This window comes from Megachile rotundata, chromosome 3 (genome assembly GCF_050947335.1).
Source record: "Megachile rotundata isolate GNS110a chromosome 3, iyMegRotu1, whole genome shotgun sequence".
Classification (NCBI taxonomy): Eukaryota; Metazoa; Arthropoda; class Insecta; order Hymenoptera; family Megachilidae; genus Megachile; species Megachile rotundata.
Genome location: NC_134985.1, coordinates 22,167,046 through 22,188,237, shown reverse-complemented (window position 1 = coordinate 22,188,237; position 21,192 = coordinate 22,167,046). Strand labels below are relative to the sequence as shown.

The following is a 21,192-nucleotide window of genomic DNA, read 5'->3' as shown; positions in this document are numbered from 1 at the left end:
TATCCGTCTGACTCCATCAGGATTTCGATCGACATAAGAATCGAGTTTTCTCGGAAGATATCTTGACCCGCATACTTGGCACCCTCTTCGAGCCGATTATCGAGTAAATAAAGTCTCATCGAGTACGCGTGCGGTTCCGGGGACGTGTACGGAATTTTTGGCGCTCGTCTCGAGAGGCGACCTTCTTAAAAATTGATCGGTAGCCACGATTAGATGTATGTATTTCGTGGGAGTTCCGGAAAGTTCGTTCGCTTCTGGTATAAGCTCGCGGACGAAATGGAGTCTGGTAAAACCGAAGCGGATCGAGAATAGAGCGGTTTAACGTTTCCGTGTTTCGACTTTTATTTCGGAGTGGAATTACGACTCGTAAGCTGTTCAGCGTAAACTATCGAACGAAAAAGCATTTATTAATGGGTACAATTTAGGCAACTTTGCAAATTCTCCGACTCGTCGAAACACACACGAGAAGAAGAATTCGAGCGAAAACGTTCCCGAACAAAAGATAAAATGTTCCGCCGTTCTATTTTCTATAGTGAAATTCAAGCTGTCCGCATAATCGTTGTGAACGGTTCGATAGAATACGATGACACGTTTTACCGAATTGCAACCGCCTTACAAAGGGATAGAAAACGGTAGAACGCGAATGGAATAGTCTCATAAAAAACGAGTTCCGCGTGGAATTACAACCTTCTTTTTACCGTCTCAAACATCAGGAATTGAATAATTTTTGCGTTTCCACCGGTGGGGATCGGATTGAACGAACCCATCCTTCCCCTTATTTCTTTTTTTCCTTGTAACCGTTCACGGAGCTTGAAAATCCTTGTGTAAATTTCGCGGAAGACCGGGAGAAACCCCTTGGGGCTCGAACCCCGAACCATTTTCGCGAGAAAGCAAGAAAGGAACGCGTTTCTACCGTGTGCCATCGATGCCCGTCCGATGTCAGCAACTTTTTCCACTTATTTCTCTAGCAGTTCCGTTGTTGTCCGTGGAAAATACGTGTATACGCGGGCATATTTTTTCTCCTGTTGCTCGATTCGCGAGATTGTAAAATATCGTCGTAACTTTCCGCCGTAAATATTGAAAAGTTCCGTCGAGCTCTGCTGGAAAACAACCAGAGGTTTCTGTCGATATTCAAGTATCGGTTCATGGTATCGATAGTGGCATAAGCAACATGGCAAGTTCTAAGTGACTCCTTTTCCTCGAAAATACCGTATCTGTATTCCCGAATTGTCGATTGACCGCTGCACGTATGTGTTACCTGTACAATCGGTAAATCCGTTGCTCAAGTTCTTGAATGTTGTTAGAAATCAGCTGACGGTAGAATATCGACGCGATTCAATCTCGGCAACACCGCGATCGTGGTTATTTCGAAAGTTCGATTACTTTTTTAGGCGGACCTCGTAAGCGAAAACGAGGGCGGCCATTAAAAGTGATGTCGTAGCTGGTAGGCGTAATTGCGGGAGGATTGAGAGCCCCTGTGGCAGGTCGAACGATACCGGACCCACGAAATGATAGCGAAGCCAGTGTGATAACGAGACTTAATGCACTAGAGATAACCGTGGCAGCGTTGTGCTTTACGATGCGAACCGAGCTGCCGAAAATAATGACCGAGGCTTACCGCGCGGCTATGCTTCTTTTACAGTTCATTTATTTTTTCATCGGCTTGCTGGCTTTTCTCAGGAAAATTTTTCATTAAAATATACGAGGCAACCGCGAGTACCTGTCATTTTAAAAAAGATAGAAATTCCTTTGAAAATTTTGCTACTTAATTTTAACGACGTTACATAAATTTCATTTCCTGGAGTCGCGATTGACCTAGATTATCATAGGTTACACTGAGAAGGCTCGTGATCGGAAAGCTAAAAAAAAATCAATCGAACACGCAATTCAAATGTCGTAGTCGTCGCTACAAAGTAGCTAGACCACATTCAATTCTATTCTGTTCTACGTTTAATTCGCGAACGATAAATTCTGTCCACCGGTTTCCGCATAATGGAGAATTGTAGCTTCGCTACGTTCTTTGCCAGGATTCAGAACACTCGGAAGCGAGTCGTTAAAACGTTAAAACGGTACGGTGTACGGTTTATCGCGAGCCAGTTAACGACGGACTAAAATTGCAGTTAGTCGTTGGCCGAGACACCGAGACGGGCTTCAGACAGCCCGAGGGATTACGATACCGGACCATGGTCATAAAAGGACCACGACCGCGACAATGATCGCTCGGTTTACTAGACAACGTTAGCGAGTACTAGATCAAGACACAGAGCTGGAAAAAATGGTACACAAAGGAGCCGTTTTCAGGTCGCGATGCCTTTGCCAGAGACGACAATACGGACGGTAAAGGTACTATAACATCTCCCTTGCCAAAGAGTAATGTACAATCTGTTTCTAAGGAGACGCGTATTATGGTAACTACACTGGCAATCAAAATTATGAGCTCGCTTCATTTTTGTGAAATAAAAAGAAAGAAGATACTTCTTATCTACGATGATGGATAATATTCCTGGTTCGCTCGTGTACATTCCGCGCAAGGACAGGTCGTCTCGCGAGGAGCAAATGAATCGCGAAATCGTGGCAGAGATTAATCAATTAATCAGTGTCAAGCTAGAGAAGTTCTACGTATTTCCACGATCGATTCCCGAGCGCATAAAACACACGGAGGATGCTCGTTTTTACTCCGAAACTGAAGTTGCAGGATATCCCTAATGGACTGCAGATGTTATGTAGCCTCGAAGGTACCTGTTCCATATCCGTTTTGATATTCGACACGATGCCTCACCCGTGAAATTTACGCGTCTCTCTCCTCTGTTGTGGCCAAGGAATCTCATCCCTGTGGGGTCACGCGAAGGGTGTCGTCGAGCTTTCTTGAATACGCGTCAACTTCTCAACGTCAGAATATCTTGGAAAGGCAGAGAGCTCATCCATTTGGACGACATCTATTCTCTGCCTTTCGTGGACAACATACGACACGGATCTCTTTGGAAAAATAAGAGGAACTAAATCAAACACGCCTTTCATGGTGTACAAGATGTTGCGAAAGATAAGATGGCGAAACGGATATACTGCGACTGTCTATCGCGTAGTCGTATCGCGTGCGCTAATGCAATGGGTAGCTATGTAATGCGTCATGATTTCAAGCGAGGCGATACAACGCACGATAAACGTACAACAATTACGCTAATATATTCGGTGAGCCTCGATCTTACCTTCGACGCACAAAACGGTTATATTATTCGCGCGAATTTCCTCGATACAGAAACAACGAAGGCAGCGATGGTGAACTTGGAGCTAAAATTCGCTGTTTCGAAACAGCTGGGTTGTAAGTCACGGTGCGTTTAGCCTGCTCCGAGGAGAAATCTCGAATAGAGGAGGATTATTCGTAGCTGAATTCGTAAAACGGCAACGAAGACGTGTTGCCCGTTATCTCTCTTTCGGCTGCAAAAATGCGATCAAGAATCCTCTGGTTTTCTTCGAGGCGTGTTTTATGGAAAAATCTGACCCGCATTCGCGGCGGCAAACTTCGGAAATCCCGGTGAGATAGCTTCGGGGTAAGAAGAGTGGGTTGGAAAGAGTATAGCCAGGGGACCTTGCAGGCACAAGGAATGGATAAAGCGAGAAAAGTTGTCGCGCAAACGAGAAGTTAATCCTTTTTAGGATATTCCTTTCCGATTTTCGACAGGCTCCCCTATCGCGCGGCTGATACTAATGTTCCTTCTTCGTCTCAAAGTTTCTCGACGTGTATCGTCGATAATTATTTTTGCGTTAATCTATCTTTCAATAGGTTTCATGAGTTACGACATGTCGAGGTAAGCTACTTGCTGTTGAATATATGTAAAAAGTAACATAGGTCAAAGAGTTGAGTTATCATTGCAGTTTAAAGAAACACGATACAAAGTTTACCCCGGTAAAACAATTCCTCGGTTTGTTCCTCAAAAGCAGGAAAGAAGACGCAAAAAGTAAAACGTTAAAAGAAAATACCGTCGAGTCGAGGAAGTAGCAGGGAAGGTAAACCATTCGAGATGGAAACTGTTTAAACGGATGAGAGAGAGAGGGAAAAAAATAGATTCCATAAAGGCGATAGTGTTTTTTTGTGTATACGCGCATCTCGAAGTCGAAGATGTCGCGCTTCGACTCGGAGAAGAAACACTCCTTGCGGTAGAGTATCAGCCGACATCAGGATATCGGAATATCGAGCGCATGCGGTTCAGCATGCAAACCCCACGGTTTTTCATGGCTTTATTCCAGCATGCCCGTTTCAACGAGCCTTTCCAGCAGGAGGAGCGCAAACGGAGGCCTCGAGGATATTGCCCGCTCGACATTTCGAATCCAATATCTACTCTATCGCCACTTTTTTCCCCTCCTTCGCAATTCTGACGATGCTCCTTCTAACGCGCTAAAAACCAGACCTCACCTTCTAGAAAATGAACACCGTATGGCAGAGCAGGTTTGCTTTCCTGTTCGTCGATTCTCCATTCAATCGAATGGAATTAAGAATATTAAAGTCGACATCGTTCCTCGATCGAAGAGTCTGCTCTCTTCGATAAGCGATCAAGATTTACTGAAACGATATCTAAGGATCTTTCTTTCCCCGTTTTATCTCTTCTTTTCTTAATAGGATTTCAGGATTTTCAAAAATAATTTGTTAACGTTTATTCGTTCGCGTGTTTATTCGATTGTCTACTACGCCCCCGACTTTATTTTAAATCGCAAACTTGCAGGACACAGAAATATCTGTTCAATTTTTTAAATTTGTCGAGAGAACCATTTCTAAATTTGCGTGTAATTCGAAGGGATTCCAGCTGGTTTCAGCGTACGAGACAGGGGGCCTTATCGAAAGGTCCTCCGGTAAGCTCGAGAAGAAATCTTGTTATCTTCCCGATTCTCTTGTACGGCAGAAGCAGTATACTCCGGTTCTGGATAAAACGTGTAACGTCGCGACTCGTTTTTTCCCCTCGGCTCGATACCGTCAGACGATGCTGCTCGCGTCGCGACGGGGCAGACGTAATGCGAAAATGAAAGAAGAGACGAAAAATGGGAATTCGATGTATTCTCGATAGCATCCCCGATAAACTCCGCGTCTCGAAGAATCTCGTCTCGAGTTTCTTGCCCGTCGTCGAGCCTGTAATGGCAGCGACGAATTCGTCGAAATAAATAACCGCGAAGAATTGGAACGGAAAAATAGATGGAGAACGTTCGTGCACCCTGTTATTAAAATTCCAATGTTCGTTTACTGTTTGAAACTCGGTTGCCGTGAAAATACCACCTGACGGTGGCATCGAACTTTCAACGGAGAAAACCTGATCAATTTTCGTGCAATCTGTGTTGCACGAGCGTTGCACGTATCTCTGGATCTTCGGAGGTAGCTATATTTCAGTATCCGTCACTCGAAACGATTTAAAAATCAGTCGATGCAGCATTTAAAAATACTCGCCTTGTCGGTGATCCTGATATATGGACACTGTTCGCCCCGGGGCAATCCTCACCCCTGATTCGCCCCGATATCTTGAACGTTTTTTCAACGAGTGTCCCCTGTATCCAAAGTCCATCGTGAATCGTTCTGGGGAAGATGGCTTTTCCATGTAGCGGCCAGAAATGATCGTATCCCCTTAAAACGAATCGATCCGTGAACCGAAGAGTCGAAAAATGGCCGAAGCACGAGGAGAATGCGGTGGAGCGCGTGTAGCGTTAGAAACTGGGTTAGATTCGTTGAATTAACGGACAATTGTGGTGGAAAACGTGGCGTATGAAGCTGGCGAACTTCTCCTCGCGATTACGTCGACCGCGATGCTCGTTAATATCAATTGTTCAGGAACGGATTCGGTTAACCGGTGCGACTAATGCCGCGCGATTAAACATTTCTCTGTATTTCTTTTCGTTTGGCGAATACAGAGCTGTTTACGCGCAGAAGCGTTCGTAGAAAAGTCATTCTTTCATCCGGAACGAGTATGCACGGATAACATTTAAAGAGCATGAAAGTTCTCTTGATAATGTTCTCTTGAAAACGTGTAATTATTCTATATGCATAATAGAAAAGTCTGTTTGCAATAGAAAGAAAAAAACACACGGCTTCTGAGGGTTTTATAAGGGGATGCTTTACTTTGATTCTTAAAACAAACACTCGCACCCTTTATTCGGAAAACAACAGGGGCTCTTTCAATTTTAAAGGAACAATTGTACCACTCTCTTCGATAACGCAAAGATTTACCTTCCCGTGCTTCAAAAACTGTAATAATTTAAATTTTATGGCTCATTTGTTTAATTTATGACGTCGTATTAATTGAATTCGACTAAAACGATAAAACCATTATCGGGAATTCGTGGAAATTAAAAGGATGTTTGAAATTTGTAAAGAAGCATTAAACGCTGCGAACGATCCGAAAGTTTCTATGGAAGGAAGAAGAAAGGGTGGGACAAGGGTGAAATGTCGAATTCCGTAAGTTACTGGCCGGAGCTGAGTCATCCGAAAGAAACGAACGGGTTTCAAAAGTTATTATCGCGAAATCGGATTTCACAGTGATGGACTAGGGTCCTTCTCGGAAGTTCCTTTCAAAATTTAAGAATAAATAATCTTTTCGAACAAATTACGTCCGGACGCAGAGATTACTCTTCCACCGGCAATCGTGTTTACCGTGAACCGGAAAACGCTTGAAAAGAGCAGAAACTCTAGCAATTATAACTTCGGTCCATTGTTTCCAATGTTTCGTTCCTTTCATTAAACAACTTTACAGATATCTAAAAAATCCGCTACATTTGCTTTTCGAAATTATCACCGGAGTTATTTCGACGTTAACGAGCTAACAACGATCGACTCTACTGTTTCTGAGAAAAAAAACCTTCCGAGCGTCGATTCTTCTTTTTTTTAAGTACCATTCGCTCCGCTGGAGCGAGAAATTGTCGAATTCCTGATCGATCCGTCGTGAATCGAACCAGAGGACTTTGATCTTTAACTCCTGACCCCATCAGCCGCTATCAAACTCGATTCTCCTCTTCCAATCCTGGCCACTATCTTACCTTTATGAACACCGATAGCGTGATCAGAACAATTTTCGAAACGCGATCTGGAACAAGCGGATACGATGGAAAAAATCTTGATCGCGCCAGATAAACCCACTTTGGGTTTACGATTTGGTCAAGATAGGCTCGCCAAAGCCCACTTTTGATCAAACATTCGTTTTCTTTATACAAAGAGAATTCTAGTTTTAATTCGTGATCGAAGCAGAATGTTTCCAAGATTTCTTTTCTTTTCCCAAAGAAAGGTTTAAGGCTGAGCGAAGGGACTGGCGGAGTGGGGTATAAGGGTGGGTTTTGTCCACTGGGTCGGATCGATGGTACCTCGTAGATCGTCTTCTTGTTCGTTTAGGGCATTGTAAGTCGAGGACGAAGATTCCGATAGTTTTTTCCAGGCTGAAAGTGTCATCGACAGCCACGATCAGGTTCAGGCACCTTCGACGTATATGTCTCAAAGAGTTCAAAGGTCGCGTAAGATTTAGGGTAGCAAATTCCGATCCTAATAAGGAAATTTGTAAGGAAAGCTTCCAAAGAAACAAAAGTCAATGCACAATAAATCTCGTTGGTGTACGTCCGAATTTGTTCCCACATGGACAATTTCTCGTATTTATCGTTTGGCACAATGATTCCACAGAAAAACGATAGATAGCAGTTTCAACGCATTATCTTATATTGCGAAGGACACTCTCGTATTGGAAAATTCCGCAAAATCGTTCGTAACTTATTGCGCCACTTACGATTCCAAATCCTGCCAAAATCTTTCGAAATAAAAGCATACACCGAGCTACTCGGTGCTACTCTCCCGAATACGTCGTTCCAACGATAAATCTATATACCGGCAAGATTTTGATCGCGGAGATTCATAGCGGCACGAAGAAGGATAACATCGCCGCAGATATCGAAGAATATCGTCGCACCCTCGTGTTCGCCTTTGAAATTTGATAAAACGACGGCAATCACATATCGCAAATAACGCTTCGTCGTTTAGCGTGAAGTCAATTTCACGGTTCGAAAAGGAGACTTCAATTACACTACGCTCCAGGACTTTGCTCTAATCCCAACCGAGATAACGCGAACTCCTCTGATCCCACGAAGCAGCAAAACAATTTTATGATAATTTCGGTAGATAAAACAAACAGGGTGAGCTTAGTGTCTATCGGAATTCATGGAAAAGCGGCGGGTCTAGCACTTGACCTCGCAATCTTTTAGCACGAACCGCTTCGCCGAAGCATAAAATTACCGAATACCGACGCATCGATCGGTAACCCTTCCCGCAGGACGAGCAACTCGTCCTGTTCGACCGCGAAAAGGGTCTTCAGGCTGACTCGGTGAAGCATTACCCTATTACGAACACCGCAGGGCCCTCCTACGAGCTGAATTACCAAGCAGCTCGTTCCTCCCGCGTCTAATACTCGATGGGGTTCAAATATATTATCCATGCTCGTTAGTGCTAGAAAAATTTCGCGTTGGATGGTCCAGCGTTAAATTGACAGAGGTTAGGTTGCCAAGCGACGTGTCGGTCACGCGTTGCATTTTATCTCGAGAAATAATTCAAAATCGGATATCGAAGATTCCTGTATCGACACTCGAAGCGAATCGTCTCCTGTAGCGTTTCTCACGGTTCGAGTTTCGTCCATCGATCGATCGTTGCCCATTTCGCGGCTAATAAAACATTTAGAACGAAATGGGGATAGATTTCCTGGGGTAAGAGGACATCGGATCCCCTGTAGGGCGATCGTCACTGGCAACGAGATGAATCGATTATAGCGACCATTCTACGCGAACTTTACGAGCGAACGGTTTACGATCCACCGGATCGTGCCGGGTGATCCCTTCGAAAGGGATTCGGGATCCGTTGTCTTGGAATTAACGACACTACCATGAGGTAATTCGGAAGTGTACAACGTGTATCGCGATACCGAAGGCTTTCGACAGTCGGTCGATAGGAACAGAATATTCTACGTTCTACGTCGACGTTCGTTGCGATGCAGTTCGATTAGTATGCGCTCCGATACCATGTTGAAAATGTATCGCGGGAACGGACGATTAATTATTAATCCGCAGTACGTCAATTCGGGAACAGTATCAACGTTGGAAACGTCAACGGTGTCGATGTTTTACGAGCGACGCGGACGATGAATTTGCAACTACCTGGAGGCTTGATCACGGGATGAGGCTGTATACCAGCAACAGGGGGTTAGTAATCTGTACCGCGCAGAAGGCGGCAGGGTTCGCTAGCGTGCTTTTTATACCTAATAAATGAGTCGCTAGGAGAATTTTATAGTCCTCGTAGAGAAACGAACTTAAACTGGGCATATTGTACGGAAGGTAAAAGGAGTACCGCGCAGGCGCCAAGTTCTGCGAAAATCCTTCGACCCACTTTCGATGCTTTCGTTGCAAACGATAAATTTTGCGCAGTGATGAACGTGCTAACCTCATCGCTTTAGAGAGGCCGCATATAAGTGCGCTAGGAACATGAGCGTCCATTTACGAACATCATGTGTGCACACTCTATAGGGAAGTACCTGAAAGCGAGCTCCTTCACTTACGAGGTACGAGTCAAACATGCGTGTAGTCGTACCTTTTAATACTTCAAATTTCTTGTAAAGACTCGATTCTCGTTCTCCCCCTTTACACAGGGCACAAGTATTATCACGACTATTCTTTCGTGGATATGATTCGCGGTGCGACACAAGACACTTCGCGCACAAATATATCGGAAAAGTTTCGTATCGCTTGAAATTTTATTCGAGCTCCAGAAGTCTTAAAAGTGTTAAAAAGTTGCCGGTCTCGAGTCTTAAGGGTTTTGATCGGCACTTTTAAAGGTTCGAATAGAATTCGAAGCAAAACTTTAGTACGGTTAAAAATTTGCAATAAAAGTGCAACACCCGTCGAGCTGAAATTTATTACTCCACAAGTAAAATTTCATAAATGCCTAGGTCTACTTTGTAAAAATTTCAATCATCGTTTCTAACAGAGTCTGTCGAATTTTTGTTTCAGATCGAGGACCTCGTTGCTAACCCATGATCCTGAGATCCACGTGCAGGATGTGTTCCGCGAAAGAAAAGTTGGGAAGGAGATCGTAGAAGATTCCAAGGAACATGAGTTAGAAAGCAGTGGTCGCGTATCTTGGGGAACGGGACACCATGCGCTCGAAGGTGCGAGCCTGGTGGTGGAGAGGCGCCCTGCTCGGCACGATGATGCTATTATCTTGGACGTCTTCGTCGGAGGGTTGTCCGAGTATGTGTGTGTGCAAATGGAAAAGCGGTAAAGAGTGGGTGGAGTGCGCGAACCGGGACTTGAAAGGGTTGCCTCAGGGCGCTCGCGAAGAGACGCAGGTGTTGGATCTGTCGAACAATCATCTGGTCAGTCTACCGTCCGAGTGTTTTCAGACTCTGGGTCTGGTCAATCTGCAACGATTGTACCTGAGCAGGTCGCACATCAGTCGAATAGCACCCAAGGCGTTCGCGGGTCTGGTAGGGTTGGTGGAGCTAGACCTGTCGGAGAACTTGATCGAGGAAATCCCAACGGAAACGTTTCCCTTTTACTCGAACTTGATGAAGTTACTGTTAAACGGGAACCCTATCAAGGAAATTCGTCGAGGGGCGTTCCAGAACCTGCCACACCTGACCAACCTGGAGCTGAGTCAGTGCCGGCTGGAGAGCGTGCAGCAGGGTTCGTTCGACGGGCTTCGTCATTTGGAGTGGCTTCGATTGGACGGCAATCGGTTGACTCGTGTCCCGGAACAGACGTTACCGCTCGGCGGCAGTCTCCGTGGACTCACTTTGCACAATAACCCGTGGCTCTGCGACTGTCGACTGCGAGCCACGCAGACCTGGCTCAAGGAATCCGCTCCGGCGGCCCCGCAGGAGTCGGAGCCCGTTTGCGACGCTCCTCCTCGACTACGCGGCAAGCAGATCAAGGCGGTGAAGGTGAACGAGCTCGCGTGCCTGCCACAGATCGAGCTGCAGGAGCGAATCGAGGCCAACGAAGGGGATAATGTCACGCTCAAATGCGACGTCTACGCCGTACCTCCCGCTAAATTGTCCTGGTGGTTCAACGGCGAACTCTGCGAGCTGCAGAACGAGAACGACTCGATATCCGCCTCCTCTGCCACGTTTCCTCGGTGAGTCGTGCTTTTTCGATCGTTCGAATACGGATATAGTAATTGGGAAGCACGAATAGCTTTAGGTAACTTTCTGTTTTCAATCCGTGGAACGCCGTGGATGTTCCCGTTGAATGTAAAAGTTTTCCCTGCTAAAATAACGGCCGTTTCTCGCGCCAGTATTTCCCTCGTAAGGTTGTCCGAATAGAAATAAGGTTCCAATAATATTTGAGTAGCTCTCGCGTGCAAAGTTTCGCAAACCTCTGAAAGGGGTGCTGGTTGCACGGCGTGGAAATTTTTCGTCGTGTTCTATTTTTTCGAAAGGCGCTGGTCATGCTCATTAATCGCGCGTATATGCTAATTACCGACGCGAAAATAATGCGCGCGTTCGCCGATGTTTAACTGAGTTCACGAGGAACAAAATTTCAACGGTTTTCTGAGCGAAATTCTTTCGACGGTTATCGCGACAACGAACGAAACTTCTGCCTCGTTGATAATCTATCTGGCGCACGAGCGCCGAAGGAAACGCGATAAATTGCTAGAATGTTGTTACAAGTTCATTTTTGTTCGGGCACCGCTCTTTCGGTGGTGCATGGTTCTCGCAGTCGCGTCGTTCTCTCGCGTCGCGTTGAATATTTCGTACTCTGCTAAATTCTTAAAGCGCGTTTTCGGAGAAACTGAGAATTTCCTTTTACGAGGTTCGACCGTAATTTCCTCGCGTTGCAATTGCAAAGAAAACGGCGAAGAAACGATGGTAACACTGGAAGATGCCTAGTAGAAAGGTAGAGGGACAAAACTCGCGTCGCTCGATTCTACCCATGACCTTGTTCTTTTTACGCGAACAAACGCGTTGTATCCGATCGAGGATTCCCGTTAAGAAAATGTCAAAGATCAAGAAACGTTCGATGTAGTCCCACGATCCTCTGTTCCAGGTACGTGTACAGACAACGCGGCGGAACCAACATGAGCAGCACCTTGCTGCTCTACTCCGTGGAGACGATAAACGAGGGCACGTACACTTGCATAGCCGAGAACGGTGCAGGTTCCGCGGAAGCGAACCTTTCTCTGCGAGTGCAGTTCCAGGAAAAAATAACCGTGGAACCACCGAGCGATCACTCGAGATCGGGATACGTGGTTGCGATAGCGGCAGGTGCTCTGGTAGGCACCCTGTTCGCCCTGGGATCACTGATAGGCAGTATCGTATTCTGCATGCGCAAGCGACGTCGAGATCGCAAACGAAACTCCAAGGCTCTGGTGTCGCAGAACAAGTCCGTGATGCCCATCACCAAGGACACCGCCACTAGTCTTCCCTGTAGGAAGGGCAACGGAAGCTTGATCGGTCTGGAGCATCAGCAGATCGTCTCGTACACCGAGAGGGAAATGAACAGAACCGCGACGTTGGAACGCAGAGAGCATAGAAATTTGGAGGAGCCTTACTGCAGTCCAGTCTCGAAGTACCTGACAGAGCCTGATCTGATCAACGAGGTCCCGGAGACGACGGATGTGGGTTACGGTCAACTGTACCGTCATCAGCCAGGAGAGCGACAGATCCTGGAATACGATTCCGGGTACCCCCTTCAACCCGATCTGCGTCCACCGAATATACCCCAGCTGAGCTATCTGGATCAAGACGGTTACCCTCTAAACTTCGGTTTACCCAAGATACCGTTCAGCGCCGCGAGCACGTTGCCTCGACTGAGGCAGAGGATGCCCGTCGAGGGTTCTGCGGTTGCCCCGCCATCCAGGTACTCCAGGGAGGCGGAGTTCCTCGCCAGATCTCCGGGATACGACCCCGTATTACCCAGGACCGATGCCAGGTACACTGCCGAGGGATATCCGTACCCTGCGCAACAGCAGCCGTCGATTCAACCCGTCGAGCAACCGATCCAACAGCAACTGCCCGTGTCTCCGGTGTCACCGGTGGCGGTGTTCCCGGAGGTGCCGTTCATTCCGTCTCCTCCGGCCGCGTACCGTGGCGAGACGACACCCCTCTCTCCCAGATCTCTGCTGAGCAAAACTGCTCGAGAAGCTGCTGCCGCGGCCGCAGCCAGGGCGGAGGACCTGCAACCTCCTCACCATCCCGAAAGTCCGGACGAGGGATACGTCGGCGACGCGATGGACGTCTAAAAATCGACTATCGAAGGTTCGACGAATTCTCAGGGCCTCGATGGGTAATCGGTGCACGATTCTAGCTGCGAGTCGAGCTCGATCCAGGATATCCGACGTCTTGGCAGGGACGGTAGATACCCAAAGTCGATGGTCGTTCCTGATAGTACGCACGATGTTCGTCGAGATCGATCGAGCGCGCACTCGGGCGAATTAGTTGATGGAAAACAAGCTACGGACACGATTGGATGAACAAGAAATCGGGGAACAAGGGAAGGAGAACCGTCGCCGAAGTCATCCCGGAGAATAGATGTCAGACGTCGAGCCGGTTGAACCGGAACAAAAGCGGTCCGTGTGTAATGGATTAATCAGGTGCGAGGTTTCTCGGAATAATTTCTTGTCAGTGCCAGACCTCCGCGTTCGAAGGACCGACGTCGTTAATCGAATTCTGCTCGAATTCGTCGCGCAGAGGAAACAGGAGTCTCTCGTCTTCCTATTTCACGATCATTCGGGCTAGGCTTTGCTATTCGGAAAAATTTCTAGAGAAATTCGTTCGTTCGTGGAACGCGGACAACGAAGAGGGTAGCGCTTCTACGGAACCGAAACAAGCGGATGATCCGAAGTTCGATCGCGACTGCATCCGAATTTTCTCGGCGTCAGCCTCCTACTCTGTTCGCTCGTCTCCTGTCTCTTCGCGATACAATGGAACTCGCCGAAAGGAGAAATAATGGAAGAATCGAATTTTGCCTTTTAGAGCAAATTGTTCGTGATCTCTCGACGACTCCGAGCACGACGCGGAGATGTTTGACGCTCGAGTGGACAAAACGTAGTGGTCCTCGAGTCCGCGAGAACGAGAGTGTACAAAATAAAATGTCGAGTGTAAGAGTGTTTGTTTTAAGTTAGAAGAATCTCTCATTTTCTAAAAAGGGTACAATTTCTGATGATAAATAAACGCGCGATCGACTATAACACGAGTGCAAAGTGCAAAACGGAGAAAGCAGAAAAACTACTATTGTACTATTGTGACTCGTCGAATATCTGCTCAAGCTCATACGCAACCCCCGTCGCTCCTCTCGCCCCATTCTCTACTCGTGCCCCACCCCCGTCGGTTTATCTTCTAGGCTAACCAATTGTATCGTTATTGAAGTTTACCGTTCGTCGATTTCAGACCGTTACTGGACTCCATCGGGTCTGCGAAGTTCCGACGAAAGGCTGTAGGTAATTCTGGCGTAGTGATAATAACGTTAACTCGGTGTTTAAGACTGGCGAACTGTGCGAAACTACGAGCTGGTGTTTAACCTGATGTACAGAGAACTGTTGAACATAATACGTATGTATATGTATAAATTCGTACCACACAAACACCCACACGTACACAAGCGATAATTATATATATATACACAATATATATATGTATTTATAAATCGACTCGTGCATGTAAATACACAGGTACGGGATTATAGACTACGCGATGGCATCGAACGGTGAGAACAGATATTTTTGAAGGCTGTTTTTAAACCGTTTTAAACCTTCGAGGGTAAATTACCCTCGTTTAACGGAGTTTTAGCACGTTCACTGACACGAGGTGGTCAACCACTTTGCATAATCGATCCGTTCAATTTAGTTAATATTTCAATTTATTGCCAGATACGAAAGTATTAAATTTAACGTAATTTTCAATACTTCGCAATCATTTATATTCCTTTATTGTTCGCTCCTTAATTTATCGCGATCGGTGAAATTGCGTTAACGATTCGAAGTAGCAAATTGAACGATCGATTATCTCTTAATGTTATGGCGCGTCGTACCAAGTGTGTTTGATTTAACCGTGACAGTCAATGTGTTAAACGTATAACGATCATCGTGATTTCGCGAGGCGCGATTAAATTACAGCAATTTCGTGACTGACGTCATACTGGTTCGAAAGTTTAACAACCCTTGGCTGACCAAATTTCAACAACCTCGAAAGAGGAATTGCTTCCGAAGATTCCTATATTTTAGTTCGACACATCTGCTGCTCTATCGAACCTCGCGAAGACACGAGGATCGATTCACCTACACGCGTTACTGTTAGGTTGATTCGCACGAAACGTTGAATTTTTCATAAGATTGCCGAGAAAATTATTTATTTTTGTCAGCAGCTGGACGAAGAACTTTTTAATAACAAGAAGAAACTTTGAACAAGCTGTAACGTTAACCAGTTTTCACCCACTGATTTATCTATAATTGGTAATAACCTCGGAACGTTTCTATCTAATGTGAAAATGATCAAGAAATCCAACGTTTCGCGCGCATTTATCTCTCAAACTCATCGCCGATCAAAAGTATGAGACCACCTAACATTATCATTTCCACGTACAATTATTTTCACAGACATTTCGTTTCGTGCCTTTACCGAGAAGTGATCTCATACTTTTTGGTAGGTTATGTAATTCTAATAATAAGATCATTCTTCTATTTCGGAAGGGACTTTATCCCTTTTGTGACAACAACGCGAAAAAAGGAACCGTTAATTTAGCATTAGGGTCTAATTAAGTTAACGAAAGTGGCGGTCGCAGTATTCGAACGAGAAACGCAGTGAAGTAAACGCGACTCGGTTCTCCTCTCTGCCACTGCAATCACCAACCAATTCACCGATGAATGACGTTCGTTTTATGGTCTGCCTGAAGTAGAAACCGAACCATGACCGTTGGGACAAACGCGGATAACTTGCATGTTTCCGGTCTCGTGACATTTGGGCCGCGACGGTTGCTTTTGAATCTCATTTATTATCTTCGAGTTACATCGGTGTGATTAGTTCCGAATCCAGATAGTCTCCTCCAAATTCCATCGGTTATTTTTATATCTTATCTGTCGCATTCCTTGACTACAGCGACCATCGAGCTCGGAATAACGTACATAATCCCGGCTAAATTTGAAACTTCGCGTTGCACAGAAATTTATAAAATTTTCAGCAGAGCTTCGAAACAGAAACGGTGGCCTCGGTTAACGTGTCTAATTAGAATTTAAGAGATTCGCCTAAAAGTTGCTGGCCTAATTTAAGATTAAAATCACGCATTTGACAATATGGTCGTATTAATAGAGGCGTTCTATTTTCAGTTTTAACAGGCGCAAAATCTATTAAAAAATATTGGCTGCATCGGTGATTCGGACAACTCTATGTTTAAAAGATTCGAGCAACCCGTTTGCACGAAAATGTCGAAATAGCGGGTGGGCGATAACTCAAACGTATAATCTGTATCCCGGATGACGAGCATCCGGCGTTCATGCGCGATACACGCACGTTGGCAATCAAATTTTCGAAGGGAAAAAAATCGTTTCTGGCCGGCCCCGGACGCGTCGTAACTCAAACTCGCGTTCACGGTGTTTGAGTTACGACACGGTCCAGATTATTTGGCACGCCTCGCCTAGAATTAGTTTTACGATCTGCTCTCGACTAGATACCTACCGGTTTCGTTCAGATACATCGACGAGCAGGAACTGCTTGTAAAATCGTGCTGCGTAAAGGGTGAAAATTGTGGAATCAAATTTATTTTTACAACGGATTCGAACGCTGAACGGCTGAGTAAATAACGCTATTTAGCTATTCGTCGTGTGAAATGGTACTTTAACGAAATGATGGTCTTAGAAGTTCGGTTAGGTTAGGTAATGGCGTTGACGCGATTTAATTTGACACGACACCTCGCGACTCGATTCGAAATCGACATGAACCGACTCGGCGCGATTTAATTCGTCGGTTATCGACCTTTGACCCTCCTCTGTCAGTCAGCGTCCTAATTACGGAAAAATTGCGAAATCGTTCTCCGCTCGCTTTTCTCTCGAAAAATTATTGTAAAACCCCGGAACAGTAAATTATTCCTTATCCTTTAATTAATCTAGGATATCATCGACATTTTTATCGATCATTTAATAAATTAATCCCGCGTTGAAACAATTCCCTATCCTATATTTATCGCATAATAATTTTCGACTTCATTCCCGGACGCAGTAAACAAAGGACAGAATTACAAAATGTACGTTCACACTTGACCTCGATTATATATCACGAGTTCGTTGCACGAGTAATGAATCGTCGTTATTCGATCATTCATTATTTTTAACAATGCGCACTGTCCTCTTCCCCGTCCCGTTGGAACTTTAGCGCGTTCAAACGTCGACAAAGGATTTCGTAGCTCGATCGACGGAATATTTCGTTCCGCGACGATTAACGACAAGTTATGAAACGCGGCAACGGGCCGTGATAATTATTAGCGGGTATAAGCGATGGTTATTGGCGCGCGACGATTTAATTATTCGACGCTAATGCGGCTCACTCACCGTTTCGAGAATAAACGATCGATCGCAATGCTTGCCGTTGCATCGATCGGTGTTTGTTTTCAATCTTAACCACAACGTCATTTTTACGCATTTTTAGATTCGTTGCTCAGCATGTTTCACCCACCTTTCGATCGATTGATTTTCGAACGTAAATAGGATATTTTGTATAGATTTCAACCATAACTCAAATGATTACATTTCAAACAATTAGTAAGTCAATGAAAGTCTGACCCTATGGGTTAATATTTTAGCGAGCTTCAATATTTGCGATTTGTATAAAAGAGGAAGGGTTAATGGAACTACCATTCATTGTTCGTTGTACGGTATACAAATTTATTTTATCTTGTTTCTTCCGGCTACCGTGACCTGTTTAGCAACTATCCGCTAATTACTGTCGTTTAATCTCACCTAAGTATCCGAGTTAGAATATTTCTCTCTGCAAGCTCTCGCGTCGCTACACACGTTGATTCGATCAAAATTTAATATTACATACTATGAAATTATTTAAATCGAGATGCTCTCTTTGGGAGCATGTCTCCATCATCTACGAAATGAATTAACATTAATTTACGACGTACCTTGCCCGATTACTCAAACATTTTCGCTCTAATTAAGACTGGCTACGTCAAAGGACATCTGTATAATTATAATAATTAAAATTTAATTAGCTAGTGTATCGACTTGTTCTCGCCATATTCCGGAACTCGGACTCTATTTATTACTCGAATAAAATTAGTTTGAAATATTCTTGCAGATAATTAAGCGCAATCTATTCTCAATTATGGTATGGTCAGGTTTCACATTTCTCTAAACTGTTTCTCGACCAAGACATTTCCCTGAATGCGCAGCACCTCGACTGTTCGTGTACGATAATAAATAAGTGTCGATACAATTGAATCGAAAGACACTGTCTACTTAAATTCGTTAAGTGACCGTCGTCAAACAACGATCGTAGAGAACCACCGTAACAATAATGAGAATGTTCAATTCGGTTAGAATGGTTTTCGTTATTCCAATTTAGGTAACCCGAGGCTTTTGTCCCCGTCGTTTCTGGTCGTTCGGATTAGAAATTGGCACGGTCGCGTTTGGAATTCACCCGAGATCGTGCCACGGTAGTTCTCCTCGAGGTTAACGTCACCGGCTCAACTATTTCTACGAATTTCTGTTATCGAAACCATCGTTGTAGTCCACCGCGGTATTGCGGTTAATTCGGTTGCAATAGCCTTCGTTCGGAGCACGATTTCTCCGTAAGTTTCTCGAAAATCACTACCCGTACATCCTGTCATAGTATCCTCGACGTTTCCGTGTTACGTAGAAGCTTCGTCGAAAACGATTATCGCGTTACAATAGACACTTTACAAACGACATGCAATTTTGAAAGAGAACCTCCATCTTCTGCCAGCTATTCTCAAGGCGCATTAATTTTTCTTCTTGCAAACTGAGGATGCTGCTGACGCAGCCTTGCACGAGTAGAACCGATATCCTCCGTTGTAATATACAGGCTGTTTCGAGATAAATACTACATGAAATAGCTCCTATTTGTCATGCGATATTTCGCAGAACAAACGAAACGTTTATTTGACAACTCATAAATTCGTGCGTTGGAAAGCTCCCAACTTCCTAAATTCACGCGTTTCGAAATTTCTACATTCCGTTGATTAATCTATTCTTTAACGCGAGATTTAGAAGAATTTAGAAGTACGGCACGAAACTAAAGAATTTTAATTGAAGGAGATAATTAGAAATACGATGGAATTATCTTTATGGATTCGACCTAGGAAAAATTCAGCTTGTCCTGAAACGAAACGAAATAACGTGTCGTGAAATTCGAGAGTTCTCGGGCTGCCGCGTTCTAGAAGCTGGCGCTGTCAATATGAATATATGTATGAAATACAAGTCGACGCATTTTTGTTCGCCGATCGATCGCGATCCACGTAACACGCCAAACGAGAACCTCTATATCGAGTTTGTCGCGAAGAAAATCAACGAGCCATCCCATACGAAATTTCTTTCCATCGAGAGCGCTGAGAATCATCCGCGAAAAGATTGAACGAATCACTTTCCGTATCTTTTACGATTCCAGAATTCGTTTCATTTTCTTTCGCGACGAATCCTACGTGAACGAAATTGAACAGGGGCTCATCGTGTAGGGGACGTTCGATCGAAGACGCGTATAATTATACCGTAAGATACAGGGATAAAAGCTGATTTAATAGGGGAAAAAATGTTGGTAGGAATTTTTTGCAAAATTACACCTCGTTTCTTCGCGCTTCTATCGTAGCGTGAATATTATACATTGTCCGCGTTGGTCAGTCGGATAATTCTTTTTTGAATCCTCTCGGGCATCGTAAGCTGGTAAAGTTTCAGCGGTGTTTTTCTTCCAACACCCAGTATTTTTCTTACCTCGAGCGACGTAACGAGCGTTAGGTTTATCGTTGCGAGTCGAAATGGAATTCCAGGGGTGCTCTACGGGCAAAGAGCGGCGAGAAACGGCGAGAAACGGCGAAGCGTGTCGAGAGGGATGGAAAAAGAATCTCGATGGAAGCGCGAGTCGGCGCGTGTCAGTTTCCCGACGCGAGGGCTTCTCCTGGTTCATAATCGTTGGAAAAGAGAGCGAAGGCGGGAATGAGTCAGGTGGAAGGGTGTCGAATGAGAAAAGGAAGGGAAAAAATCGGAGAAAGAGTGGGCGGAGAGGAGCAAAGAATCGAGGGCAGACGTATCGATCTCGTTCGACCCTCCTTTCGACCGTAAAACTTGCTGCGGAGAGAGTTACGATTCCGCACCGCCACCTACATCTACACCCGCACACATCGGTATCGTTTGCGCACACGTGCGTGGTTTGTCCAAAAAGTAACGAGATTCTTCTTGCATCGTACCTTTTTAAATAACTTTATACCCTATTTACATGTAGCGAGCAAAGTTTACGTTTCAAAGCTCTTGTTCGATTTACGATCGTAAATATAGTTATGTACCTAGAAAATAATTGCTCTGCTAACCGGTTAACAGCGATGTAAACATTAGAGTATTTTTTTAACGGGAGTCAATGCATCTACGGTATAAAAAGTAAAAGTTTGTTCCGAAAAAGTGTTCGTGTTAGCTATCCATCAAACAATGGAATGCGCTGGTTCTTCGTTGGAACAAGCAATAAATCGACTGGCAACATTTATTTCGAAATTTCTCTTATTTTTTGACAAGCTACGTGCACACAGACATCAAACACCCACGTCCACACGTATATATATAAGTATATAAATATATAAATATACATGTAACACAGGCTCATGACACACACGATGTTCCGAACGATTGAGCAATACGATTTGTATTAACGTGTATAACGTAATGTATTCGATTCTGCACATGTCGTACGTACTTTGGATGTAGCGAAGGATTTTTCACGACTGAATATGAGATTAAAGAATAAAAATAGCTTTTCTATTAACCTCCTTTGATCGTTTTCTCTTCTACATCCTCCAATTTCTTCTACAGAAAAATTCCGTCCGCTCGAGGGATACGAACGGAAGCTGATCGTCTTTTTAGTTCACGAGATTTCAGATCTTTCGTGAAGCAGAACGGATCGATTCGAAGATGTTCTTTGCTACGAAACAGAACGATCTCGACGAGTAGCCTTTCTGAGATACGAAAATTTCTTTCTT

The 21,192-nt window shown here is 44.7% G+C and overlaps 1 protein-coding gene across 1 annotated transcript in view; it reads left to right on the top strand.

Annotated features, from left to right (window-relative positions):
* LOC100878944 (uncharacterized) overlaps window positions 1-20,979 on the top strand; it is a 126,574-nt gene extending 105,595 nt beyond the window's left edge. The window contains exons 4-5 of the mRNA XM_003708470.3: window positions 10,009-11,134; window positions 12,046-20,979. Of these exons, the coding sequence (XP_003708518.2) occupies window positions 10,155-11,134; window positions 12,046-13,240 (2,175 nt within the window). The 5' untranslated portion in view covers window positions 10,009-10,154 and the 3' untranslated portion in view covers window positions 13,241-20,979. The remainder of the gene's footprint in view (window positions 1-10,008; window positions 11,135-12,045) is intronic.
* The last annotated feature ends 213 nt before the right edge of the window (window positions 20,980-21,192 follow it).